Raw genomic sequence first — 22,987 nt, forward strand, 5'->3', positions numbered from 1 at the left:
CAGAAAAACATCAGGGACAGACTGATGTTCTGTAAAAATGTACAGGGATTGGACTGCTGAAGACTGGGGTAAAGTCATTTTCTCTGATGAATCTCCTTTCCGATTGTTTGGGGCATCCGGAAAAAAGCTTGTCCGGAGAAGACAAGGAGAGCTCTACCATCAGTCCTGTGTCATGACAACAGTAAAGCATCCTGAGACCATTCATGTGTGGGGTTGCTTCTCAGCCAAGGGAGTGGGCTCACTCACAATTTTGCCTAAGAACACAGCCATGAATAAAGAATGGTACCAACACATCCTCCGAGAGCAACTTCTCCCAACCATCCAGGAACAGTTTGGTGATGAATAATGCCTTTTCCAGCATGATGGAGCACCTTGCCATTAGGCAAAAGTGATAACTGAGTGGCTCTGGGAACAAAACATTGATATTTTGGGTCCATGGCCAGGAAACTCCCCAGACCTTGATCCCATTGAGAACTTGTGGTCAATCCTCAAGAGGCGGGTGGACTAACAAAACCCCACAAATTCTGACAAACTCCAAGCATTGATTATGCAAGAATGGGCTGCGATCAGTCAGGATGTGGCCCAGAAGTTAATTGGCAGCATGCCAGGGCGGATTGCAGTGGTCTTGAAAAAGAAGGGTCAACACTGCAAATATTGACTCTTTACATCAACTTCATGTAATTGTCAATAAAAGCCTTTGACACTTACGAAATGCTTGTAATTATACTTCAATATTCCATAGTAACATCTGACAAAAATATCTAAAGACACTGAGGTAGCAGACTTTGTGAAAATTAATATTTGTGTCATTCTCAGAACTTTTGGCCACAACTGTATATAGACATAATATGACATTTGAAATGTCTTTATTCTGTTGGAACTTTTGCGAGCGTAATGTTTACTGTACATTTTTGATTGTTTATTTCCCTACAGGGAGGTCTAAGTCTACACCCAGAATAGTGGCTGCTCTCTTTGTAGTCTATTTCCCGTTACCTGATAGGATGAAGCAGAAGGAGGCGGGCTTGAGGAAGAAGGGCACTCCTTTACTGAGGGACATGGTGATACAGATTGCTCCCATCACCATCATAGACAGAGCTATCATTGCTAGGATAGCAGCCGCTATGTTCAGGTCTGGGGGAGGTGGGAGAGAGAGGCGGGGGAGAAGGGGAGGTGAAAGAGACCGAATGAGAGGAGGAGGAGAGAGGGATGGAGAGGAAGTGAATAGAGGGAGAAGTGGTTAGAGAAAGAGTGAAGAGGTGTTGGAGAGGAAGACAGGGGAGAATGAGGGAGGGAGGGCAGAGTTACACCTCAGTGAGCATTGTGCATCTGAGAGTGACATCACAGGGGATAAATACAGCACTGTGAGAAAGAGAGAGAAGGTGAGAGGGAGAGAAGGAGGGGTAAGGTGAGAGGGAGAGACGGAGGGGGAAGGTGAGAGGGAGAAAAGGAGGGGGAAGGTGAGAGGGAGAGAAGGAGGGGGAAGGTGACAGGGAGAGAAAGAGAGGGAGAGAGGGAGAGAAGGAGGAGGAGGCGAGACTTAAGATGCTGACTTACTCTTGTGGGTTGTCTTCATAAATATGACTGCGTTGTCTCCATTGGTGAAGAATTTGAAGTAAGTGCAGTTGGATTCTGAGAAGAAAACAGAGAGGGAACATCACACACACAGTATATTGCTGGTCCCTGTGCATCCATCCCCTCTGTCCTCCTAGACATGAAGACACACTTTATCTGTGTGGTGGGAGCACCAAGAGAAACACTGCTCACTGCTCTACACAGTCCCACATCCACAGCACATATGGTGCCACGAGAGAGGTGAGAGAGAGGGGGGATGGAAGAGAGGGAGATGGACAGATAGAAAGAGGGGGCAGGTGGAGGGGAAGGAGAGAAAGCAAGACATTTGTAGGGAGGAAGAGACAGAGAAGGAGAGAAGGAGAGAGCGAGAGAGCGCAGAGAACATGAGAAAGAGGGGGAAGGAGAGATAGGGAGTGATAGAGTGGGCAGATGGAGGGAGGGGTGAGAACAAAGAGAAAGAGGGAAACAGATGGAGAGGGAGGTGAACGAGATGAAAGAAGGAAAAGAGAGAGGATCACAGGGGCTTGGTTAATACAGCATTAGATAGACACTCTTCCTCTCTGTCTTTCATATACATTATCTCGTCCTCTGCTGCTCATCCTCTCTCTCACTCTCTCTCTCTCTCTCTCTCTCTATGTTTAATATATATTTTCTCGTCCTCTGCTGCTCGTCCACTCTCTCTCTCTTTTATATATATTTTCTCGTCCTCTGCTGCTCATCCTCTCTCTCTCGCTCTCTCTCTCTCTCTCTCTGTGTTTTATATATATTCTCTCGGCCTCTGCTGCTCGTCCTCTCTATCTCTGCCTTTATATATATTTTCTCGTCCTCTGCTGCTCGTCCTCTCTCTCTCTCTCTCTCTCTCTCTCTCTCTGTGTGTGTTTTGTATATATTCTCTCGGCCTTAGCTGCGCGTCCTCTCTATCTCTGCCTTTATATATATTTTCTCATCCTCTGCTGCTCGTCCTCTCTCTCTCTCTCTCTCTCTCTCTCTCTCTCTCTCTCTCTCTGTGTCTTATATATATTCTCTCGGCCTCTGCTGCTCGTCCTCTGCTGCTCGTCCTCTCTATCTCTGCCTTTATGTATATTTTCTCGTCCTCTGCTGCTCGTCCTCTCTCTCTCTCTCTCTCTCTCTCTCTCTCTCTCTCTCTGTGTGTTTTATATATATTCTCTCGGCCTTAGCTGCGCGTCCTCTCTATCTCTGCCTTTATGTATATTTTCTCATCCTCTACTGCTCGTCCTCTCTCTCTCTCTCTCTCTCTCTCTCTCTCTGTGTTTTATATATATTCTCTCGGCCTTTGCTGCGCGTCCTCTATATCTCTGCCTTTATATATATTTTTTCGTCCTCTGCTGCTCGTCCTCTCTCTTTCTCTCTCTCTCTCTCGCTGTCTTTTATATATATTTAATCATCCTCTTCTGCTCGTCCTCTCTCTTTCTCTGTCTTTTATATATATTTTCTCGTCCTCTGCTGCTCGTCCTCTCTCTTTCTCTCTCTCTCTCTCGCTGTCTTTTATATATATTTTCTCATCCTCTGCTGCTTGTCCTCTCTTTCTCTCTCTGTTTTTTATATATATTTTCTCGTCCTCTGCTGCTCGTCCTCTCTCTCTCTCTGTCTTTTATATATATTTTCTCATCCTCTGCTACTCGTCCTCTCTCTCTTTTATATATATTTTCTCATCCTCTGCTGCTCATCCTCTCTCTCTCTCTCTCTCTCTCTCTCTCTCTCTCTGTGTTTTATATATATTCTCTCGGCCTTAGCTGCGCGTCCTCTCTATCTCTGCCTTTATATATATTTTCTCATCCTCTGCTGCTCGTCCTCTCTCTCTCTCTCTCTCTCTCTCTCTCTGTTTTATATATATTCCCTCGGCCTTTGCTGCGCGTCCTCTCTATCTCTGCCTTTATATATATTTTTTCGTCCTCTGCTGCTCGTCCTCTCTCTTTCTCTCTCTCTCTCTCTGTCTTTTATATATATTTAATCGTCCTCTTCTGCTCGTCCTCTCTCTTTCTCTGTGTCTTTTATATATATTTTCTCCTCCTCTGCTGCTCGTTCTCTCTCTCTCTCTCTCTCTGTCTTTTATATACATTTTCTCGTCCTCTGCTGCTTGTCCTCTCTTTCTCTCTCTGTTTTTTATATATATTTTCTCGTCCTCTGCTGCTCGTCCTCGCTCTCTCTCTCTGTCTTTTATATATATTTTCTCGTCCTCTGCTGCTCGTCCTCTCTCTCTCTCTCTCTTTTATATATATTTTCTCATCCTCTGCTGCTCGTCCTCTCTCTCTCTCTCTCTCTCTCTCTGTGTTTTATATATATTCTCTCGGCCTCTGCTGCTCGTCCTCTCTCTCTCTCTCTCTCTTTTATATATATATATTCTCGTCCTCTGCTGCTCGTCCTCTCTCTCTCTCTCTCTCTGTGTATTTTATATATATTCTCTCGGCCTTAGCTGCGCGTCCTCTCTATCTCTGCCTTTATATATATTTTTTCGTCCTCTGCTGCTCGTCCTCTCTCTTTCTCTCTCTCTCTCTGTCTTTTATATATATTTAATCGTCCTCTTCTGCTCGTCCTCTCTCTTTCTCTGTGTCTTTTATATATATTTTCTCCTCCTCTGCTGCTCGTCCCCTCTCTCTCTCTCTCTGTATTTAATACATATTTTCTCGTCCTCTGCTGCTTGTCCTCTCTTTCTCTCTCTGTTTTTTATATACATTTTCTCGTCCTCTGCTGCTCGTCCTCTCTCTCTCTCTCTGTCTTTTATATATATTTTCTCGTCCTCTGCTGCTCGTCCTCTCTCTCTCTTTTATATACATTCTCTCGTCCTCTGCTGCTCATCCTCTCTCTCTCTCTCTCTCTCTCTCTCTCTCTCTGTGTTTTATATATATTTTCTCGGCCTCTGCTGCTCGTCCTCTCTATCTCTGCCTTTATATATATTTTCTCGTCCTCTGCTGCTTCTCCTCTCTCTCTCTCTCTCTCTCTCTCTGTGTTTTATATATATTCTCTCGGCCTTTACTGAGCGTCCTCTCTATCTCTGCCTTTATATATATTTTTTCGTCCTCTGCTGCTCGTCCTCTCTCTTTCTCTCTCACTCTCTCTCTGTCTTTTATATATATTTAATCATCCTCTTCTGCTCGTCCTCTCTCTTTCTCTGTGTCTTTTATATATATTTCCTCCTCCTCTGCTGCTCGTCCCCTCTCTCTCTCTCTGTCTTTTATATATATTTTCTCGTCCTCTGCTGCTTGTCCTCTCTTTCTCTCTCTGTTTTTTATATAAATTTTCTCATCCTCTGCTGCTCGTCCTCTCTCTCTCTCTCTCTCTCTCTGTGTTTTATATATATTCTCTCGGCCTTTGCTGCGCGTCCTCTCTATCTCTGCCTTTATATATTTTTTTTCGTCCTCTGCTGCTCGTCCTCTCTCTTTCTCTCTCTCTCTCTCTGTCTTTTATATATATTTAATCGTCCTCTTCTGCTCGTCCTCTCTCTTTCTCTGTGTCTATTATATATATTTTCTCCTCATCTGCTGCTCGTCCCCTCTCTCTCTCTCTCTCTCTCTCTGTCTTTATATATATTTTCTCGTCCTCTGCTGCTTGTCCTCTCTTTCTCTCTCTGTTTTTTATATATATTTTCTCGTCCTCTGCTGCTCGTCCTCCCTCTCTCTCTCTGTCTTTTATATATATTTTCTCGTCCTCTGCTGCTCGTCATCTCTCTCTCTCTTTTATATATATTTTCTCATCCTCTGCGGCTCGTCCTCTCTCTCTCTCTCTCTCTCTCTCTCTCTCTGTGTTTTATATATATTCTCTCGGCCTCTGCTGCTCGTCCTCTCTCTCTCTCTCTCTCTTTTATATATATATATTCTCGTCCTCTGCTGCTCGTCCTCTCTCTCTCTCTCTCTCTGTGTATTTTATATATATTCTCTCGGCCTTAGCTGCGCGTCCTCTCTATCTCTGCCTTTATATATATTTTTTCGTCCTCTGCTGCTCGTCCTCTCTCTTTCTCTCTCTCTCTCTGTCTTTTAAATATATTTAATCGTCCTCTTCTGCTCGTCCTCTCTCTTTCTCTGTGTCTTTTATATATATTTTCTCCTCCTCTGCTGCTCGTCCCCTCTCTCTCTCTCTCTGTATTTAATACATATTTTCTCGTCCTCTGCTGCTTGTCCTCTCTTTCTCTCTCTGTTTTTTATATACATTTTCTCGTCCTCTGCTGCTCGTCCTCTCTCTCTCTCTCTGTCTTTTATATATATTTTCTCGTCCTCTGCTGCTCGTCCTCTCTCTCTCTTTTATATACATTCTCTCGTCCTCTGCTGCTCATCCTCTCTCTCTCTCTCTCTCTCTCTCTCTCTGTGTTTTATATATATTTTCTCGGCCTCTGCTGCTCGTCCTCTCTATCTCTGCCTTTATATATATTTTCTCGTCCTCTGCTGCTCGTCTTCTCTCTCTCTCTCTCTCTCTCTGTGTTTTATATATATTCTCTCGGCCTTAGCTGCGCGTCCTCTCTATCTCTGCCTTTATATATATTTTCTCGTCCTCTGCTGCTCCTCCTCTCTCTCTCTCTCTCTCTGTGTTTTATATATATTCTCTTGTCCTCTGCTGCTCGTCCTCTCTATCTCTGCCTTTATATATATTTTCTCATCCTCTGCTGCTCGTCCTCTCTCTCTCTCTCTCTCTCTCTCTCTCTCTGTGTTTTATATATATTCTCTCGGCCTTTACTGAGCGTCCTCTCTATCTCTGCCTTTATATATATTTTTTCGTCCTCTGCTGCTCGTCCTCTCTCTTTCTCTCTCACTCTCTCTCTGTCTTTTATATATATTTAATCATCCTCTTCTGCTCGTCCTCTCTCTTTCTCTGTGTCTTTTATATATATTTCCTCCTCCTCTGCTGCTCGTCCCCTCTCTCTCTCTCTGTCTTTTATATATATTTTCTCGTCCTCTGCTGCTTGTCCTCTCTTTCTCTCTCTGTTTTTTATATATATTTTCTCGTCCTCTGCTGCTCGTCCTCCCTCTCTCTCTCTGTCTTTTATATATATTTTCTCGTCCTCTGCTGCTCGTCATCTCTCTCTCTCTTTTATATATATTTTCTCATCCTCTGCTGCTCGTCCTCTCTCTCTCTCTCTCTCTCTCTCTGTGTTTTATATATATTCTCTCGGCCTCTGCTGCTCGTCCTCTCTCTCTCTCTCTCTCTCTTTTATATATATATATTCTCGTCCTCTGCTGCTCGTCCTCTCTCTCTCTCTCTCTCTGTGTATTTTATATATATTCTCTCGGCCTTAGCTGCGCGTCCTCTCTATCTCTGCTTTATATATATTTTCTCATCCTCTGCTGCTCGTCCTCTCTCTCTCTCTCTCTCTCTCTCTGTGTTATATATATTCTCTCGGCCTCTGCTGCCCGTCCTCTGCTGCTCGTCCTCTCTATCTCTGCCTTTATATATATTTTCTCGTCCTCTGCTGCTCCTCCTCTCTCTCTCTCTCTCTCTCTGTGTTTTATATATATTCTCTCGGCCTCTGCTGCTCGTCCTCTCTATCTCTGCCTTTATATATATTTTCTCATCCTCTGCTGCTCGTCCTCTCTCTCTCTCTCTCTCTCTCTCTCTCTCTCTGTGTTTTATATATATTCTCTCGGCCTTTACTGAGCGTCCTCTCTATCTCTGCCTTTATATATATTTTTTCGTCCTCTGCTGCTCGTCCTCTCTCTTTCTCTCTCACTCTCTCTCTGTCTTTTATATATATTTAATCATCCTCTTCTGCTCGTCCTCTCTCTTTCTCTGTGTCTTTTATATATATTTCCTCCTCCTCTGCTGCTCGTCCCCTCTCTCTCTCTCTGTCTTTTATATATATTTTCTCGTCCTCTGCTGCTTGTCCTCTCTTTCTCTCTCTGTTTTTTATATATATTTTCTCATCCTCTGCTGCTCGTCCTCTCTCTCTCTCTCTCTCTCTGTGTTTTATATATATTCTCTCGGCCTTTGCTGCGCGTCCTCTCTATCTCTGCCTTTATATATATTTTTTCGTCCTCTGCTGCTCGTCCTCTCTCTTTCTCTCTCTCTCTCTCTGTCTTTTATATATATTTAATCGTCCTCTTCTGCTCGTCCTCTCTCTTTCTCTGTGTCTATTATATATATTTTCTCCTCATCTGCTGCTCGTCCCCTCTCTCTCTCTCTCTCTCTGTCTTTATATATATTTTCTCGTCCTCTGCTGCTTGTCCTCTCTTTCTCTCTCTGTTTTTTATATATATTTTCTCGTCCTCTGCTGCTCGTCCTCCCTCTCTCTCTCTGTCTTTTATATATATTTTCTCGTCCTCTGCTGCTCGTCATCTCTCTCTCTCTTTTATATATATTTTCTCATCCTCTGCTGCTCGTCCTCTCTCTATCTCTCTCTCTCTCTCTCTCTCTGTGTTTTATATATATTCTCTCGGCCTCTGCTGCTTGTCCTCTATATCTCTGCCTTTATATATATATTCTCGTCCTCTGCTGCTCGTCCTCTCTCTCTCTCTCTCTCACTCTCTGTGTTTTATATATATTCTCTCGGCCTTAGCTGCGCGTCCTCTCTATCTCTGCCTTTATATATATTTTCTCATCCTCTTCTGCTCGTCCTCTCTCTCTCTCTCTCTCTCTGTGTTTTATATATATTCTCTCGGCCTTTGCTGCACATCCTCTCTATCTCTGCCTTTATATATATTTTTTCGTCCTCTGCTGCTCCTCCTCTCTCTTTCTCTCTCTCTCTCTCTCTGTCTGTTATATACATTTAATCGTCCTCTTCTGCTCGTCCTCTCTCTCTCTCTGTCTTTTATACATATTTTCTCGTCCTCTGCTGCTTGTCCTCTCTTTCTCTCTCTGTTTTTTATATATATTTTCTCATCCTCTGCTTCTCGTCCTCTCTCTCTCTCTGTCTTTTATATATATTTTCTCGTCCTCTGCTGCTCGTCCTCTCTCTCTCTTTTATATACATTCTCTCGTCCTCTGCTGCTCATCCTCTCTCTCTCTCTCTCTCTCTCTCTCTGTGTTTTATATATATTCACTCGGCCTCTGCTGCTAGTCCTCTCTATCTCTGCCTTTATATATATTTTCTCGTCCTCTGCTGCTCGTCTTCTCTCTCATCCTCTCTCTCTCTCTCTCTCTCTCTCTCTGTGTTTTATATATATTCTCTCGGCCTCTGCTGCCCGTCCTCTGCTGCTCGTCCTCTCTGTCTCTGCCTTTATATATATTTTCTCATCCTCTGCTGCTCGTTCTCTCTCTCTCTCTCTCTCTCTCTCTCTCTGTGTTTTATATATATTCTCTCGGCCTTAGCTGCGCGTCCTCTCTATCTCTGCCTTTATATATATTTTCTCCTCCTCTGCTGCTCGTCCCCTCTCTCTCTCTCTGTCTTTTATATATATTTTCTCGTCCTCTGCTGCTTGTCCTCTCTTTCTCTCTCTGTTTTTTATATATATTTTCTCATCCTCTGCTGATCGTCCTCTCTCTCTCTCTCTGTGTTTTATATATATTCTCTTGTCCTTTGCTGCGCATCCTCTCTATCTCTGCCTTTATATATATTTTTTCGTCCTCTGCTGCTCCTCCTCTCAATTTCTCTCTCTCTCTCTCTGTCTTTTATATATATTTAATCGTCCTCTTCTGCTCGTCCTCTCTCTTTCTCTGTCTTTTATATATATTTTCTCCTCCTCTGCTGCTTGTCCCCTCTCTCTCTCTCTCTGTCTTTTATACATATTTTCTCGTCCTCTGCTGCTTGTCCTCTCTTTCTCTCTCTGTTTTTTTATATATTTTCTCGTCCTCTGCTGCTCGTCCTCTCTCTTTTATATACATTCTCTCGTCCTCTGCTGCTCATCCTCTCTCTCTCTCTCTCTCTCTCTCTCTCTCTCTCTGTGTTTTATATATATTCTCTCGGTCTCTGCTGCTTGTCCTCTCTATCTCTGCCTTTATATATATTTTCTCATCCTCTGCTGCTCGTCCTCTCTCTCTCTCTCTCTCTCTCTGTGTTTTATATATATTCTCTCGGCCTTTGCTGCGCGTCCTCTCTATCTCTGCCTTTATATATATTTTTTGTCCTCTGCTGCTCCTCCTCTCTCTTTCTCTCTCTCTCTCTCTCTGTCTTTTATATATATTTAATCGTCCTCTTCTGCTCGTCCTCTCTCTTTCTCTGTGTCTTTTATATATATTTTCTCCTCCTCTGCTGCTCGTCCCCTCTCTCTCTCTCTCTGTCTTTTATACATATTTTCTCGTCCTCTGCTGCTCGTCCTCTCTCTCTCTCTGTCTTTTATATATATTTTCTCGTCCTCTGCTGCTCGTCCTCTCTCTCTCTTTTATATACATTCTCTCGTCCTCTGCTGCTCATCCTCTCTCTCTCTCTCTCTCTCTCTCTCTCTCTCTCTCTCTCTCTCTCTCTCTGTGTTTTATATATATTCTCTCGGCCTCTGCTGCTCGTCCTCTCTATCCCTGCCTTTATATATATTTTCTCGTCCTCTGCTGCTTGTCTTCTCTCTCTCTCTCTCTCTCTCTCTCTCTCTGTGTTTTATATATATTCTCTCGGCCTTAGCTGCGTGTCCTCTCTATCTCTGCTTTATATATATTTTCTCATCCTATGCTGCTCGTCCTCTCTCTCTCTCTCTCTCTCTCTCTCTGTGTTTTATATATATTCTCTCGGTCTCTGCTGCTTGTCCTCTCTATCTCTGCCTTTATATATATTTTCTCATCCTCTGCTGCTCGTCTCTCTCTCTCTCTCTCTCTCTCTCTCTCTGTGTTTTATATATATTCTCTCGGCCTTTGCTGCGCGTCCTCTCTATCTCTGCCTTTATATATATTTTTTCGTCCTCTGCTGCTCGTCCTCTCTCTTTCTCTCTCACTCTCTCTCTGTCTTTTATATATATTTAATCATCCTCTTCTGCTCGTCCTCTCTCTTTCTCTGTGTCTTTTATATATATTTTCTCGTCCTCTGCTGCTCGTCCTCTCTCTCTCTCTCTCTCTCTCTGTCTTTTATATATATTTTCTCGTCCTCTGCTGCTCGTCCTCTCTCTCTCTCTTTTATATATATTTTCTCATCCTCTGCTGCTCATCCTCTCTCTCTCTCTCTCTCTCTCTCTCTGTGTTTTATATATATTCTCTCGGCCTCTGCTGCTCGTCCTCTCTATCTCTGCCTTTATATATATTTTCTCATCCTCTGCTGCTCATCCTCTCTCTCTCTCTCTCTCTGTGTTTTATATATATTTTCTCGGCCTTAGCTGCGCGTCCTCTCTATCTCTGCCTTTATATATATTTTTTCGTCCTCTGCTGCTCGTCCTCTCTCTTTCTCTCTCTCTCTCTCTGTCTTTTATATATATTTAATCATCCTCTTCTGCTCGTCCTCTCTCTTTCTCTGTGTCTTTTATATATATTTTCTCCTCCTCTGCTGCTCGTCCCCTCTCTCTCTCTCTCTGTCTTTTATATATATTTTCTCGTCCTCTGCTGCTTGTCCTCTCTTTCTCTCTCTGTTTCTATATATATTTTCTCGTCCTCTGCTGCTCGTCCTCTCTCTCTCTCTCTCTCTCTCTCTCTCTGTGTTTTATATATATTCTCTCGGCCTTTGCTGCGCGTCCTCTCTATCTCTGCCTTTATATATATTTTTTCGTCCTCTGCTGCTCGTCCTCTCTCTTTCTCTCTCTCTCTCTCTGTCTTTTATATATATTTAATCGTCCTCTTCTGCTCGTCCTCTCTCTTTCTCTGTGTCTTTTATATATATTTTCTCCTCCTCTGCTGCTCGTCCCCTCTCTCTCTCGCTCTCTGTCTTTATATATATTTTCTCGTCCTCTGCTGCTTGTCCTCTCTTTCTCTCTCTGTTTTTTATATTTATTTTCTCGTCCTCTGCTGCTCGTCCTCTCTCTCTCTCTCTGTCTTTTATATATATTTTCTCGTCCTCTGCTGCTCGTCCTCTCTCTCTCTCGTTTATATATATTTTCTCATCCTCTGCTGCTCGTCCTCTCTCTCTCTCTCTCTCTCTCTCTCTCTCTCTCTCTCTCTGTGTTTTATATATATTATCTCGGCCTCTGCTGCTTGTCCTCTCTATCTCTGCCTTTATATATATATTCTCGTCCTCTGCTGCTCGTCCTCTCTCTCTCTCTCTCTCTGTGTTTTATATATATTCTCTCGGCCTTAGCTGCGCGTCCTCTCTATCTCTGCCTTTATATATATTTTCTCATCCTCTGCTGATCGTCCTCTCTCTCTCTCTCTCTCTCTGTGTTTTATATATATTCTCTTGGCCTTTGCTGCGCATCCTCTCTATCTCTGCCTTTATATATATTTTTTCGTCCTCTGCTGCTCCTCCTCTCAATTTCTCTCTCTCTCTCTCTCTCTCTCTCTTTTATATATATTTAATCGTCCTCTTCTGCTCGTCCTCTCTCTTTCTCTGTGTCTTTTATATATATTTTCTCCTCCTCTGCTGCTCGTCCCCTCTCTCTCTCGCTCTCTGTCTTTATATATATTTTCTCGTCCTCTGCTGCTTGTCCTCTCTTTCTCTCTCTGTTTTTTATATTTATTTTCTCGTCCTCTGCTGCTCGTCCTCTCTCTCTCTCTCTGTCTTTTATATATATTTTCTCGTCCTCTGCTGCTCGTCCTCTCTCTCTTTTATATATATTTTCTCATCCTCTGCTGCTCGTCCTCTCTCTCTCTCTCTCTCTCTCTCTCTCTCTCTCTCTCTCTCTCTCTCTCTCTCTGTGTTTTATATATATTCTCTCGGCCTTAGCTGTGCTTCCTCTCTATCTCTGCCTTTATATATATTTTCTCATCCTCTGCTGATCGTCCTCTCTCTCTCTCTCTGTGTTTTATATATATTCTCTTGTCCTTTGCTGCGCATCCTCTCTATCTCTGCCTTTATATATATTTTTTCGTCCTCTGCTGCTCCTCCTCTCAATTTCTCTCTCTCTCTCTCTGTCTTTTATATATATTTAATCGTCCTCTTCTGCTCGTCCTCTCTCTTTCTCTGTCTTTTATATATATTTTCTCCTCCTCTGCTGCTTGTCCCCTCTCTCTCTGTCTTTTATACATATTTTCTCGTCCTCTGCTGCTTGTCCTCTCTTTCTCTCTCTGTTTTTTTATATATTTTCTCGTCCTCTGCTGCTCGTCTTCTCTCTTTTATATACATTCTCTCGTCCTCTGCTGCTCATCCTCTCTCTCTCTCTCTCTCTCTCTCTCTCTCTCTGTGTTTTATATATATTCTCTCGGTCTCTGCTGCTTGTCCTCTCTATCTCTGCCTTTATATATATTTTCTCATCCTCTGCTGCTGCGTCCTCTCTCTCTCTCTCTCTCTGTGTTTTATATATATTCTCTCGGCCTTTGCTGCGCGTCCTCTCTATCTCTGCCTTTATATATATTTTTTCGTCCTCTGCTGCTCCTCCTCTCTCTTTCTCTCTCTCTCTCTCTCTGTCTTTTATATATATTTAATCGTCCTCTTCTGCTCGTCCTCTCTCTTTCTCTGTGTCTTTTATATATATTTTCTCCTCCTCTGCTGCTCGTCCCCTCTCTCTCTCTCTCTGTCTTTTATACATATTTTCTCGTCCTCTGCTGCTCGTCCTCTCTCTCTCTCTGTCTTTTATATATATTTTCTCGTCCTCTGCTGCTCGTCCTCTCTCTCTCTTTTATATACATTCTCTCGTCCTCTGCTGCTCATCCTCTCTCTCTCTCTCTCTCTCTCTCTCTCTCTCTCTCTCTCTCTCTCTCTGTGTTTTATATATATTCTCTCGGCCTCTGCTGCTCGTCCTCTCTATCCCTGCCTTTATATATATTTTCTCGTCCTCTGCTGCTTGTCTTCTCTCTCTCTCTCTCTCTCTCTCTCTCTCTCTCTCTCTCTCTGTGTTTTATATATATTCTCTCGGCCTTAGCTGCGTGTCCTCTCTATCTCTGCTTTATATATATTTTCTCATCCTATGCTGCTCGTCCTCTCTCTCTCTCTCTCTCTCTCTCTCTCTCTCTGTGTTTTATATATATTCTCTCGGTCTCTGCTGCTTGTCCTCTCTATCTCTGCCTTTATATATATTTTCTCATCCTCTGCTGCTCGTCCTCTCTCTCTCTCTCTCTCTCTCTGTGTTTTATATATATTCTCTCGGCCTTTGCTGCGCGTCCTCTCTATCTCTGCCTTTATATATATTTTTTCGTCCTCTGCTGCTCCTCCTCTCTCTTTCTCTCTCTCTCTCTCTGTCTTTTATATATATTTAATCGTCCTCTTCTGCTCATCCTCTCTCTTTCTCTGTGTCTTTTATATATATTTTCTCCTCCTCTGCTGCTCGTCCCCTCTCTCTCTCTCTCTGTCTTTTATACATATTTTCTTGTCCTCTGTTGCTTGTCCTCTCTTTCTCTTCCTGTTTTTTATATATATTTTCTTGTCCTCTGCTGCTCGTCCTCTCTCTCTCTCTGTCTTTCATATATATTTTCTTGTCCTCTGCTGCTCGTCCTCTCTCTCTCTTTTATATACATTCTCTCGTCCTCTGCTGCTCATCCTCTCTCTCTCTCTCTCTCTCTCTCTCTCTCTCTCTCTCTGTGTTTATTATATATTCTCTCAGCCTCTGCTGCTCGTCCTCTCTATCCCTGCCTTTATATATATTTTCTCGTCCTCTGCTGCTTGTCTTCTCTCTCTCTCTCTCTCTCTCTCTCTCTCTCTCTGTGTTTTATATATATTCTCTCGGCCTTAGCTGTTCGTCCTCTCTATCTCTGCTTTATATATATTTTCTCATCCTATGCTGCTCGTCCTCTCTCTCTCTCTCTCTCTCTCTCTCTCTCTCTGTGTTTTATATATATTCTTTCGGCCTCTGCTGCCCGTCCTCTGCTGCCTGTCCTCTCTATCTCTGCCTTTATATATATTTTCTCGTCCTCTGCTGCTCGGTCTCTCTCTCTCTCTCTCTCTCTCTCTCTCTCTCTTTTCTCTCTGTGTTTTATATATATTCTCTCGGCCTTTGCTGCGCGTCCTCTCTATCTCTGCCTTTCTATATATTTTTTCGTCCTCTGCTGCTCGTCCTCTCTCTTTCTCTCTCACTCTCTCTCTGTCTTTTATATATATTTAATCATCCTCTTCTGCTCGTCCTCTCTCTTTCTCTGTGTCTTTTATATTTATTTTCTCGTCCTCTGCTGCTCGTCCTCTCTCTCTCTCTCTCTCTCTGTCTTTTATATATATTTTCTTGTCCTCTGCTGCTCGTCCTCTCTCTCTCTCTTTTATATATATTTTCTCATCCTCTGCTGCTCATCCTCTCTCTCTCTCTCTCTCTCTCTCTCTCTGTGTTTTATATATATTCTCTCGGCCTCTGCTGCTCGTCCTCTCTATCTCTGCCTTTATATATATTTTCTCATCCTCTGCTGCTCGTCCTCTCTCTCTCTCTCTCTCTCTCTCTCTCTCTCTCTGTGTTTTATATATATTTTCTCGGCCTTAGCTGCGCGTCCTCTCTATCTCTGCCTTTATATATATTTTTTCGTCCTCTGCTGCTCGTGCTCTCTCTTTCTCTCTCTCTCTCTGTCTTTTATATATATTTAATCATCCTCTTCTGCTCGTCCTCTCTCTTTCTCTGTGTCTTTTATATATATTTTCTCCTCCTCTGCTGCTCGTCCCCTCTCTCTCTCTCTGTCTTTTATATATATTTTCTCGTCCTCTGCTGCTTGTCCTCTCTTTCTCTCTCTGTTTTTATATATATTTTCTCGTCCTCTGCTGCTCGTCCTCTCTCTCTCTCTCTCTCTCTCTCTGTGTTTTATATATATTCTCTCGGCCTTTGCTGTGCGTCCTCTCTATCTCTGCCTTTATATATATTTTTTCGTCCTCTGCTGCTCGTCCTCTCTCTTTCTCTCTCTCTCTCTCTGTCTTTTATATATATTTAATCGTCCTCTTCTGCTCGTCCTCTCTCTTTCTCTGTGTCTTTTATATATATTTTCTCCTCCTCTGCTGCTCGTCCCCTCTCTCTCTCGCTCTCTGTCTTTATATATATTTTCTCGTCCTCTGCTGCTTGTCCTCTCTTTCTCTCTCTGTTTTTTATATTTATTTTCTCGTCCTCTGCTGCTCGTCCTCTCTCTCTCTTTTATATACATTCTCTCGTCCTCTGCTGCTCATCCTCTCTCTCTCTCTCTCTCTCTCTCTCTCTGTGTTTTATATATATTCTCTCGTCCTCTGCTGCTCATCCTCTCTCTCTCTCTCTCTCTCTGTGTTTTATATATATTCTCTCGGCCTCTGCTGCTTGTCCTCTCTATCTCTGCCTTTATATATATTTTCTCATCCTCTGCTGCTCGTCCTCTCTCTCTCTCTCTCTCTCTGTGTTTTATATATATTCTCTCGGCCTTTGCTGCGCGTCCTCTCTATCTCTGCCTTTATATATATTTTTTCGTCCTCTGCTGCTCCTCCTCTCTCTTTCTCTCTCTCTCTCTCTCTCTGTCTTTTATATATATTTAATCGTCCTCTTCTGCTCGTCCTCTCTCTTTCTCTGTGTCTTTTATATATATTTTCTCCTCCTCTGCTGCTCGTCCCCTCTCTCTCTCTCTCTGTCTTTTATACATATTTTCTCGTCCTCTGTTGCTTGTCCTCTCTTTCTCTTCCTGTTTTTTATATATATTTTCTCGTCCTCTGCTGCTTGTCCTCTCTCTCTCTCTGTCTTTTATATATATTTTCTCGTCCTCTGCTGCTCGTCCACTCTCTCTCTTTTATATACATTCTCTCGTCCTCTGCTGCTCATCCTCTCTCTCTCTCTCTCTCTCTCTGTGTTTTATATATATTCTCTCGGCCTTAGCTGCGCGTCCTCTCTATCTCTGCTTTATATATATTTTCTCATCCTCTGCTGCTCGTCCTCTCTCTCTCTCTCTCTCTCTCTCTCTCTGTGTTTTATATATATTCTCTCGGCCTCTGCTGCACGTCCTCTGCTGCTCGTCCTCTCTATCTCTGCCTTTATATATATTTTCTCATCCTCTGCTGCTCGTTCTCTCTCTCTCTCTCTCTCTCTCTTTCTCTCTCTGTGTTTTATATATATTCTCTCGGCCTTTGCTGCGCGTCCTCTCTCTCTCTGCCTTTATATATATATTTTCGTCCTCTGCTGCTCGTCCTCTCTTTCTCTCTCACTCTCTCTCTGTCTTTTATATATATTTAATCATCCTCTTCTGCTCGTCCTCTCTCTTTCTGTGTCTTTTATATATATTTTCTCGTCCTCTGCTGCTCGTCCTCTCTCTCTCTCTCTCTCTCTGTCTTTTATATATATTTTCTCGTCCTCTGCTGCTCGTCCTCTCTCTCTTTTATATATATTTTCTCATCCTCTGCTGCTCCTCTCTCTCTCTCTCTCTCTCTCTCTCTCTCTCTCTGTTTTATATATATTCTCTCGGCCTCTGCTGCTCGTCCTCTCTATCTCTGCCTTTATATATATTTTCTCATCCTCTGCTGCTCGTCCTCTCTCTCTCTCTCTCTGTGTTTTATATATATTTTCTCGGCCTTAGCTGCGCGTCCTCTCTATCTCTGCCTTTATATATATTTTTTCGTCCTCTGCTGCTCGTCCTCTCTCTTTCTCTCTCTCTCTCTCTGTCTTTTATATATATTTAATCATCCTCTTCTGCTCGTCCTCTCTCTTTCTCTGTGTCTTTTATATATATTTTCTCCTCCTCTGCTGCTCGTCCCCTCTCTCTCTCTCTGTCTTTTATATATATTTTCTCGTCCTCTGCTGCTTGTCCTCTCTTTCTCTCTCTGTTTTTATATATATTTTCTCGTTCTCTGCTGCTCGTCCTCTCTCTCTCTCTCTCTCTCTCTGTGTTTTATATATATTCTCTCGGCCTTTGCTGCGCGTCCTCTCTATCTCTGCCTTTATATATATTTTTTCGTCCTCTGCTGCTCGTCCTCTCTCTTTATCTCTCTCTCTCTCTGTCTTTTATATACATTCTCTCGTCCTCTGCTGCTCATCCTCTCTCTCTCTCTCTCTCTCTCTCTCTCTCTCTGTGTTTTATATATATTCTCTCGTCCTCTGCTGCTCATCCTCTCTCTCTCTCTCTCTCTCTCTGTGTTTTATATATATTCTCTCGGCCTCTGCTGCTTGTCCTCTCTATCTCTGCCTTTATATATATATTCTCGTCCTCTGCTGCTCGTCCTCTCTCTCTCTCTCTCTCTGTGTTTTATATATATTCTCTCGGCCTTAGCTGCTCGTCCTCTCTATCTCTGCCTTTATATATATTTTCTCATCCTCTGCTGCTCGTCCTCTCTCTCTCTCTCTGTGTTTTATATATATTTTCTCGGCCTTAGCTGCGCGTCCTCTCTATCTCTGCCTTTATATATATTTTTTCGTCCTCTGCTGCTCGTCCTCTCTCTTTCTCTCTCTCTCTCTCTGTCTTTTATATATATTTAATCATCCTCTTCTGCTTGTCCTCTCTCTTTCTCTGTGTCTTTTATATATATTTTCTCCTCCTCTGCTGCTCGTTCCCTCTCTCTCTCTCTGTCTTTTATATATATTTTCTCGTCCTCTGCTGCTTGTCCTCTCTTTCTCTCTCTGTTTTTATATATATTTTCTCGTCCTCTGCTGCTCGTCCTCTCTCTCTCTCTCTCTCTCTGTGTGTTTTATATATATTCTCTCGTCCTCTGCTGCTCATCCTCTCTCTCTCTCTCTCTCTCTCTCTCTCTGTGTTTTATATATATTCTCTCGTCCTCTGCTGCTCATCCTCTCTCTCTCTCTCTCTCTCTGTGTTTTATATATATTCTCTCGGCCTCTGCTGCTTGTCCTCTCTATCTCTGCCTTTATATATATTTTCTCATCCTCTGCTGCTCGTCCTCTCTCTCTCTCTCTCTCTCTGTGTTTTATATATATTCTCTCGGCCTTTGCTGCGCGTCCTCTCTATCTCTGCCTTTATATATATTTTTTCGTCCTCTGCTGCTCCTCCTCTCTCTTTCTCTCTCTCTCTCTCTCTGTCTTTTATATATATTTAATCGTCCTCTTCTGCTCGTCCTCTCTCTTTCTCTGTGTCTTTTATATATATTTTCTCCTCCTCTGCTGCTCGTCCCCTCTCTCTCTCTCTCTGTCTTTTATACATATTTTCTCGTCCTCTGTTGCTTGTCCTCTCTTTCTCTTCCTGTTTTTTATATATATTTTCTCGTCCTCTGCTGCTTGTCCCCTCTCTCTCTCTGTCTTTTATATATATTTTCTCGTCCTCTGCTGCTCGTCCTCTCTCTCTCTTTTATATACATTCTCTCGTCCTCTGCTGCTCATCCTCTCTCTCTCTCTCTCTCTCTGTGTTTTATATATATTCTCTCGGCCTTAGCTGCGCGTCCTCTCTATCTCTGCTTTATATATATTTTCTCATCCTCTGCTGCTCGTCCTCTCTCTCTCTCTCTCTCTCTCTCTCTCTGTGTTTTATATATATTCTCTCGGCCTCTGCTGCCCGTCCTCTGCTGCTCGTCCTCTCTATCTCTGCCTTTATATATATTTTCTCATCCTCTGCTGCTCGTTCTCTCTCTCTCTCTCTCTCTTTCTCTCTCTGTGTTTTATATATATTCTCTCGGCCTTTGCTGCGCGTCCTCTCTCTCTCTGCCTTTATATATATATTTTCGTCCTCTGCTGCTCGTCCTCTCTTTCTCTCTCACTCTCTCTCTGTCTTTTATATATATTTAATCATCCTCTTCTGCTCGTCCTCTCTCTTTCTCTGTCTTTTATATATATTTTCTCATCCTCTGCTGCTCGTCCTCTCTCTCTCTCTCTCTCTCTCTGTCTTTTATATATATTTTCTCGTCCTCTGCTGCTCGTCCTCTCTCTCTTTTATATATATTTTCTCATCCTCTGCTGCTCCTCCTCCTTCTCTCTCTCTCTCTCTCTCTCTCTCTCTGTTTTATATATATTCTCTCGGCCTCTGCTGCTCGTCCTCTCTATCTCTGCCTTTATATATATTTTCTCATCCTCTGCTGCTCGTCCTCTCTCTCTCTCTCTGTGTTTTATATATATTTTCTCGGCCTTAGCTGCGCGTCCTCTCTATCTCTGCCTTTATATATATTTTTTCGTCCACTGCTGCTCGTCCTCTCTCTTTCTCTCTCTCTCTCTGTCTTTTATATATATTTAATCATCCTCTTCTGCTCGTCCTCTCTCTTTCTCTGTGTCTTTTATATATATTTTCTCCTCCTCTGCTGCTCGTCCCCTCTCTCTCTCTCTCTGTCTTTTATATATATTTTCTCGTCCTCTGCTGCTTGTCCTCTCTTTCTCTCTCTGTTTTTATATATATTTTCTCGTTCTCTGCTGCTCGTCCTCTCTCTCTCTCTCTCTCTCTCTGTGTTTTATATATATTCTCTCGGCCTTTGCTGCGCGTCCTCTCTATCTCTGCCTTTATATACATTCTCTCGTCCTCTGCTGCTCATCCTCTCTCTCTCTCTCTCTCTCTCTCTCTCTCTCTCTCTCTGTGTTTTATATATATTCTCTCGTCCTCTGCTGCTCATCCTCTCTCTCTCTCTCTCTCTCTCTGTGTTTTATATATATTCTCTCGGCCTCTGCTGCTTGTCCTCTCTATCTCTGCCTTTATATATATATTCTCGTCCTCTGCTGCTCGTCCTCTTTATCTCTGCCTTTATATATATTTAATCATCCTCTTCTGCTCGTCCTCTCTCTTTCTCTGTCTTTTATATATATTTTCTCATCCTCTGCTGCTCGTCCTCTCTCTCTCTCTCTCTCTCTCTGTCTTTTATATATATTTTCTCGTCCTCTGCTGCTCGTCCTCTCTCTCTTTTATATATATTTTCTCATCCTCTGCTGCTCCTCCTCTCTCTCTCTCTCTCTCTCTCTCTCTCTCTGTTTTATATATATTCTCTCGGCCTCTGCTGCTCGTCCTCTCTATCTCTGCCTTTATATATATTTTCTCATCCTCTGCTGCTCGTCCTCTCTCTCTCTCTCTCTGTGTTTTATATATATTTTCTCGGCCTTAGCTGCGCGTCCTCTCTATCTCTGCCTTTATATATATTTTTTCGTCCACTGCTGCTCGTCCTCTCTCTTTCTCTCTCTCTCTCTGTCTTTTATATATATTTAATCATCCTCTTCTGCTCGTCCTCTCTCTTTCTCTGTGTCTTTTATATATATTTTCTCCTCCTCTGCTGCTCGTCCCCTCTCTCTCTCTCTCTGTCTTTTATATATATTTTCTCGTCCTCTGCTGCTTGTCCTCTCTTTCTCTCTCTGTTTTTATATATATTTTCTCGTTCTCTGCTGCTCGTCCTCTCTCTCTCTCTCTCTCTCTCTCTGTGTTTTATATATATTCTCTCGGCCTTTGCTGCGCGTCCTCTCTATCTCTGCCTTTATATACATTCTCTCGTCCTCTGCTGCTCATCCTCTCTCTCTCTCTCTCTCTCTCTCTCTCTCTCTCTCTCTCTCTCTCTGTGTTTTATATATATTCTCTCGTCCTCTGCTGCTCATCCTCTCTCTCTCTCTCTCTCTCTCTGTGTTTTATATATATTCTCTCGGCCTCTGCTGCTTGTCCTCTCTATCTCTGCCTTTATATATATATTCTCGTCCTCTGCTGCTCGTCCTCTTTATCTCTGCCTTTATATATATTTTCTCATCCTCTGCTGCTCGTCCTCTCTCTCTCTCTCTGTGTTTTATATATATTTTCTCGGCCTTAGCTGCGCGTCCTCTCTATCTCTGCCTTTATATATATTTTTTCGTCCTCTGCTGCTCGTCCTCTCTCTTTTTCTCTCTCTCTCTCTGTCTTTTATATATATTTAATCATCCTCTTCTGCTCGTCCTCTCTCTTTCTCTGTGTCTTTTATATATATTTTCTCCTCCTCTGCTGCTCGTTCCCTCTCTCTCTCTCTGTCTTTTATATATATTTTCTCATCCTCTGCTGCTTGTCCTCTCTTTCTCTCTCTGTTTTTATATATATTTTCTCGTCCTCTGCTGCTCGTCCTCTCTCTCTCTCTCTCTCTCTCTGTGTTTTATATATATTCTCTCGGCCTTTGCTGCGCGTCCTCTCTATCTCTGCCTTTATATATATTTTTTCGTCCTCTAATGCTCGTCCTCTCTCTTTCTCTCTCTCTCTCTCTGTCTTTTATATATATTTAATCGTCCTCTTCTGCTCGTCCTCTCTCTTTCTCTGTGTCTTTTATATATATTTTCTCCTCCTCTGCTGCTCGTCCCCTCTCTCTCTCGCTCTCTGTCTTTATATATATTTTCTCGTCCTCTGCTGCTTGTCCTCTCTTTCTCTCTCTGTTTTTTATATTTATTTTCTCGTCCTCTGCTGCTCGTCCTCTCTCTCTCTCTCTGTCTTTTATATATATTTTCTCTTCCTCTGCTGCTCTTCCTCTCTCTCTTTTATATATATTTTCTCATCCTCTGCTGCTCGTCCTCTATCTCTCTCTCTCTCTCTCTCTCTCTCACTCTCTCTCTCTCTCTCTCTGTGTGTTTTATATATATTCTCTCGGCCTCTGCTGCTTGTCCTCTCTATCTCTGCCTTTATATATATTTTCTCATCCTCTGCTGATCGTCCTCTCTCTCTCTCTCTCTCTCTGTGTTTTATATATATTCTCTTGGCCTTTGCTGCGCATCCTCTCTATCTCTGCCTTTATATATATTTTTTCGTCCTCTGCTGCTCCTCCTCTCAATTTCTCTCTCTCTCTCTCTCTGTCTTTTATATATATTTAATCGTCCTCTTCTGCTCGTCCTCTCTCTTTCTCTGTCTTTTATATATATTTTCTCCTCCTCTGCTGCTCGTCCCCTCTCTCTCTCTCTCTGTCTTTTATACATATTTTCTCGTCCTCTGCTCCTTGTCCTCTCTTTCTCTCTCTGTTTTTTATATATATTTTCTCGTCCTCTGCTGCTCGTCCTCTCTCTCTCTTTTATATACATTCTCTCGTCCTCTGCTGCTCATCCTCTCTCTCTCTCTCTCTCTCTCTCTCTCTCTCTCTGTGTTTTATATATATTCTCTCGTCCTCTGCTGCTCATCCTCTCTCTCTCTCTCTCTCTCTCTGTGTTTTATATATATTCTCTCGGCCTCTGCTGCTTGTCCTCTCTATCTCTGCCTTTATATATATTTTCTCATCCTCTGCTGCTCGTCCTCTCTCTCTCTCTCTCTCTCTCTCTGTGTTTTATATATATTCTCTCGGCCTTTGCTGCGCGTCCTCTCTATCTCTGCCTTTATATATATTTTTTCGTCCTCTGCTGCTCCTCCTCTCTCTTTCTCTCTCTCTCTCTCTCTCTGTCTTTTATATATATTTAATCGTCCTCTTCTGCTCGTCCTCTCTCTTTCTCTGTGTCTTTTATATATATTTTCTCCTCCTCTGCTGCTCGTCCCCTCTCTCTCTCTCTCTGTCTTTTATACATATTTTCTCGTCCTCTGTTGCTTGTCCTCTCTTTCTCTTCCTGTTTTTTATATATATTTTCTCGTCCTCTGCCTCTTGTCCTCTCTCTCTCTCTGTCTTTTATATATATTTTCTCGTCCTCTGCTGCTCGTCCTCTCTCTCTCTTTTATATACATTCTCTCGTCCTCTGCTGCTCATCCTCTCTCTCTCTCTCTCTCTCTCTCT

At 42.8% G+C, this 22,987-nt stretch overlaps 1 protein-coding gene across 1 annotated transcript in view; it reads right to left on the reverse strand.

The window, feature by feature from the left end:
* The window catches only part of LOC135521875 (voltage-dependent calcium channel gamma-6 subunit-like), a 33,271-nt gene that overhangs the window by 2,963 nt on the left and 7,321 nt on the right, over positions 1-22,987 (reverse strand). Inside the window, exons 2-3 of the mRNA XM_064947655.1 lie at positions 1,555-1,629; positions 994-1,131 (exon numbers count right to left, since the gene is read on the reverse strand). Of these exons, the coding sequence (XP_064803727.1) occupies positions 994-1,131; positions 1,555-1,629 (213 nt within the window). The remainder of the gene's footprint in view (positions 1-993; positions 1,132-1,554; positions 1,630-22,987) is intronic.

The sequence above is a fragment of the Oncorhynchus masou genome, chromosome 30, assembly GCF_036934945.1.
Source record: "Oncorhynchus masou masou isolate Uvic2021 chromosome 30, UVic_Omas_1.1, whole genome shotgun sequence".
NCBI classification, from domain to species: domain Eukaryota; kingdom Metazoa; phylum Chordata; class Actinopteri; order Salmoniformes; family Salmonidae; genus Oncorhynchus; species Oncorhynchus masou.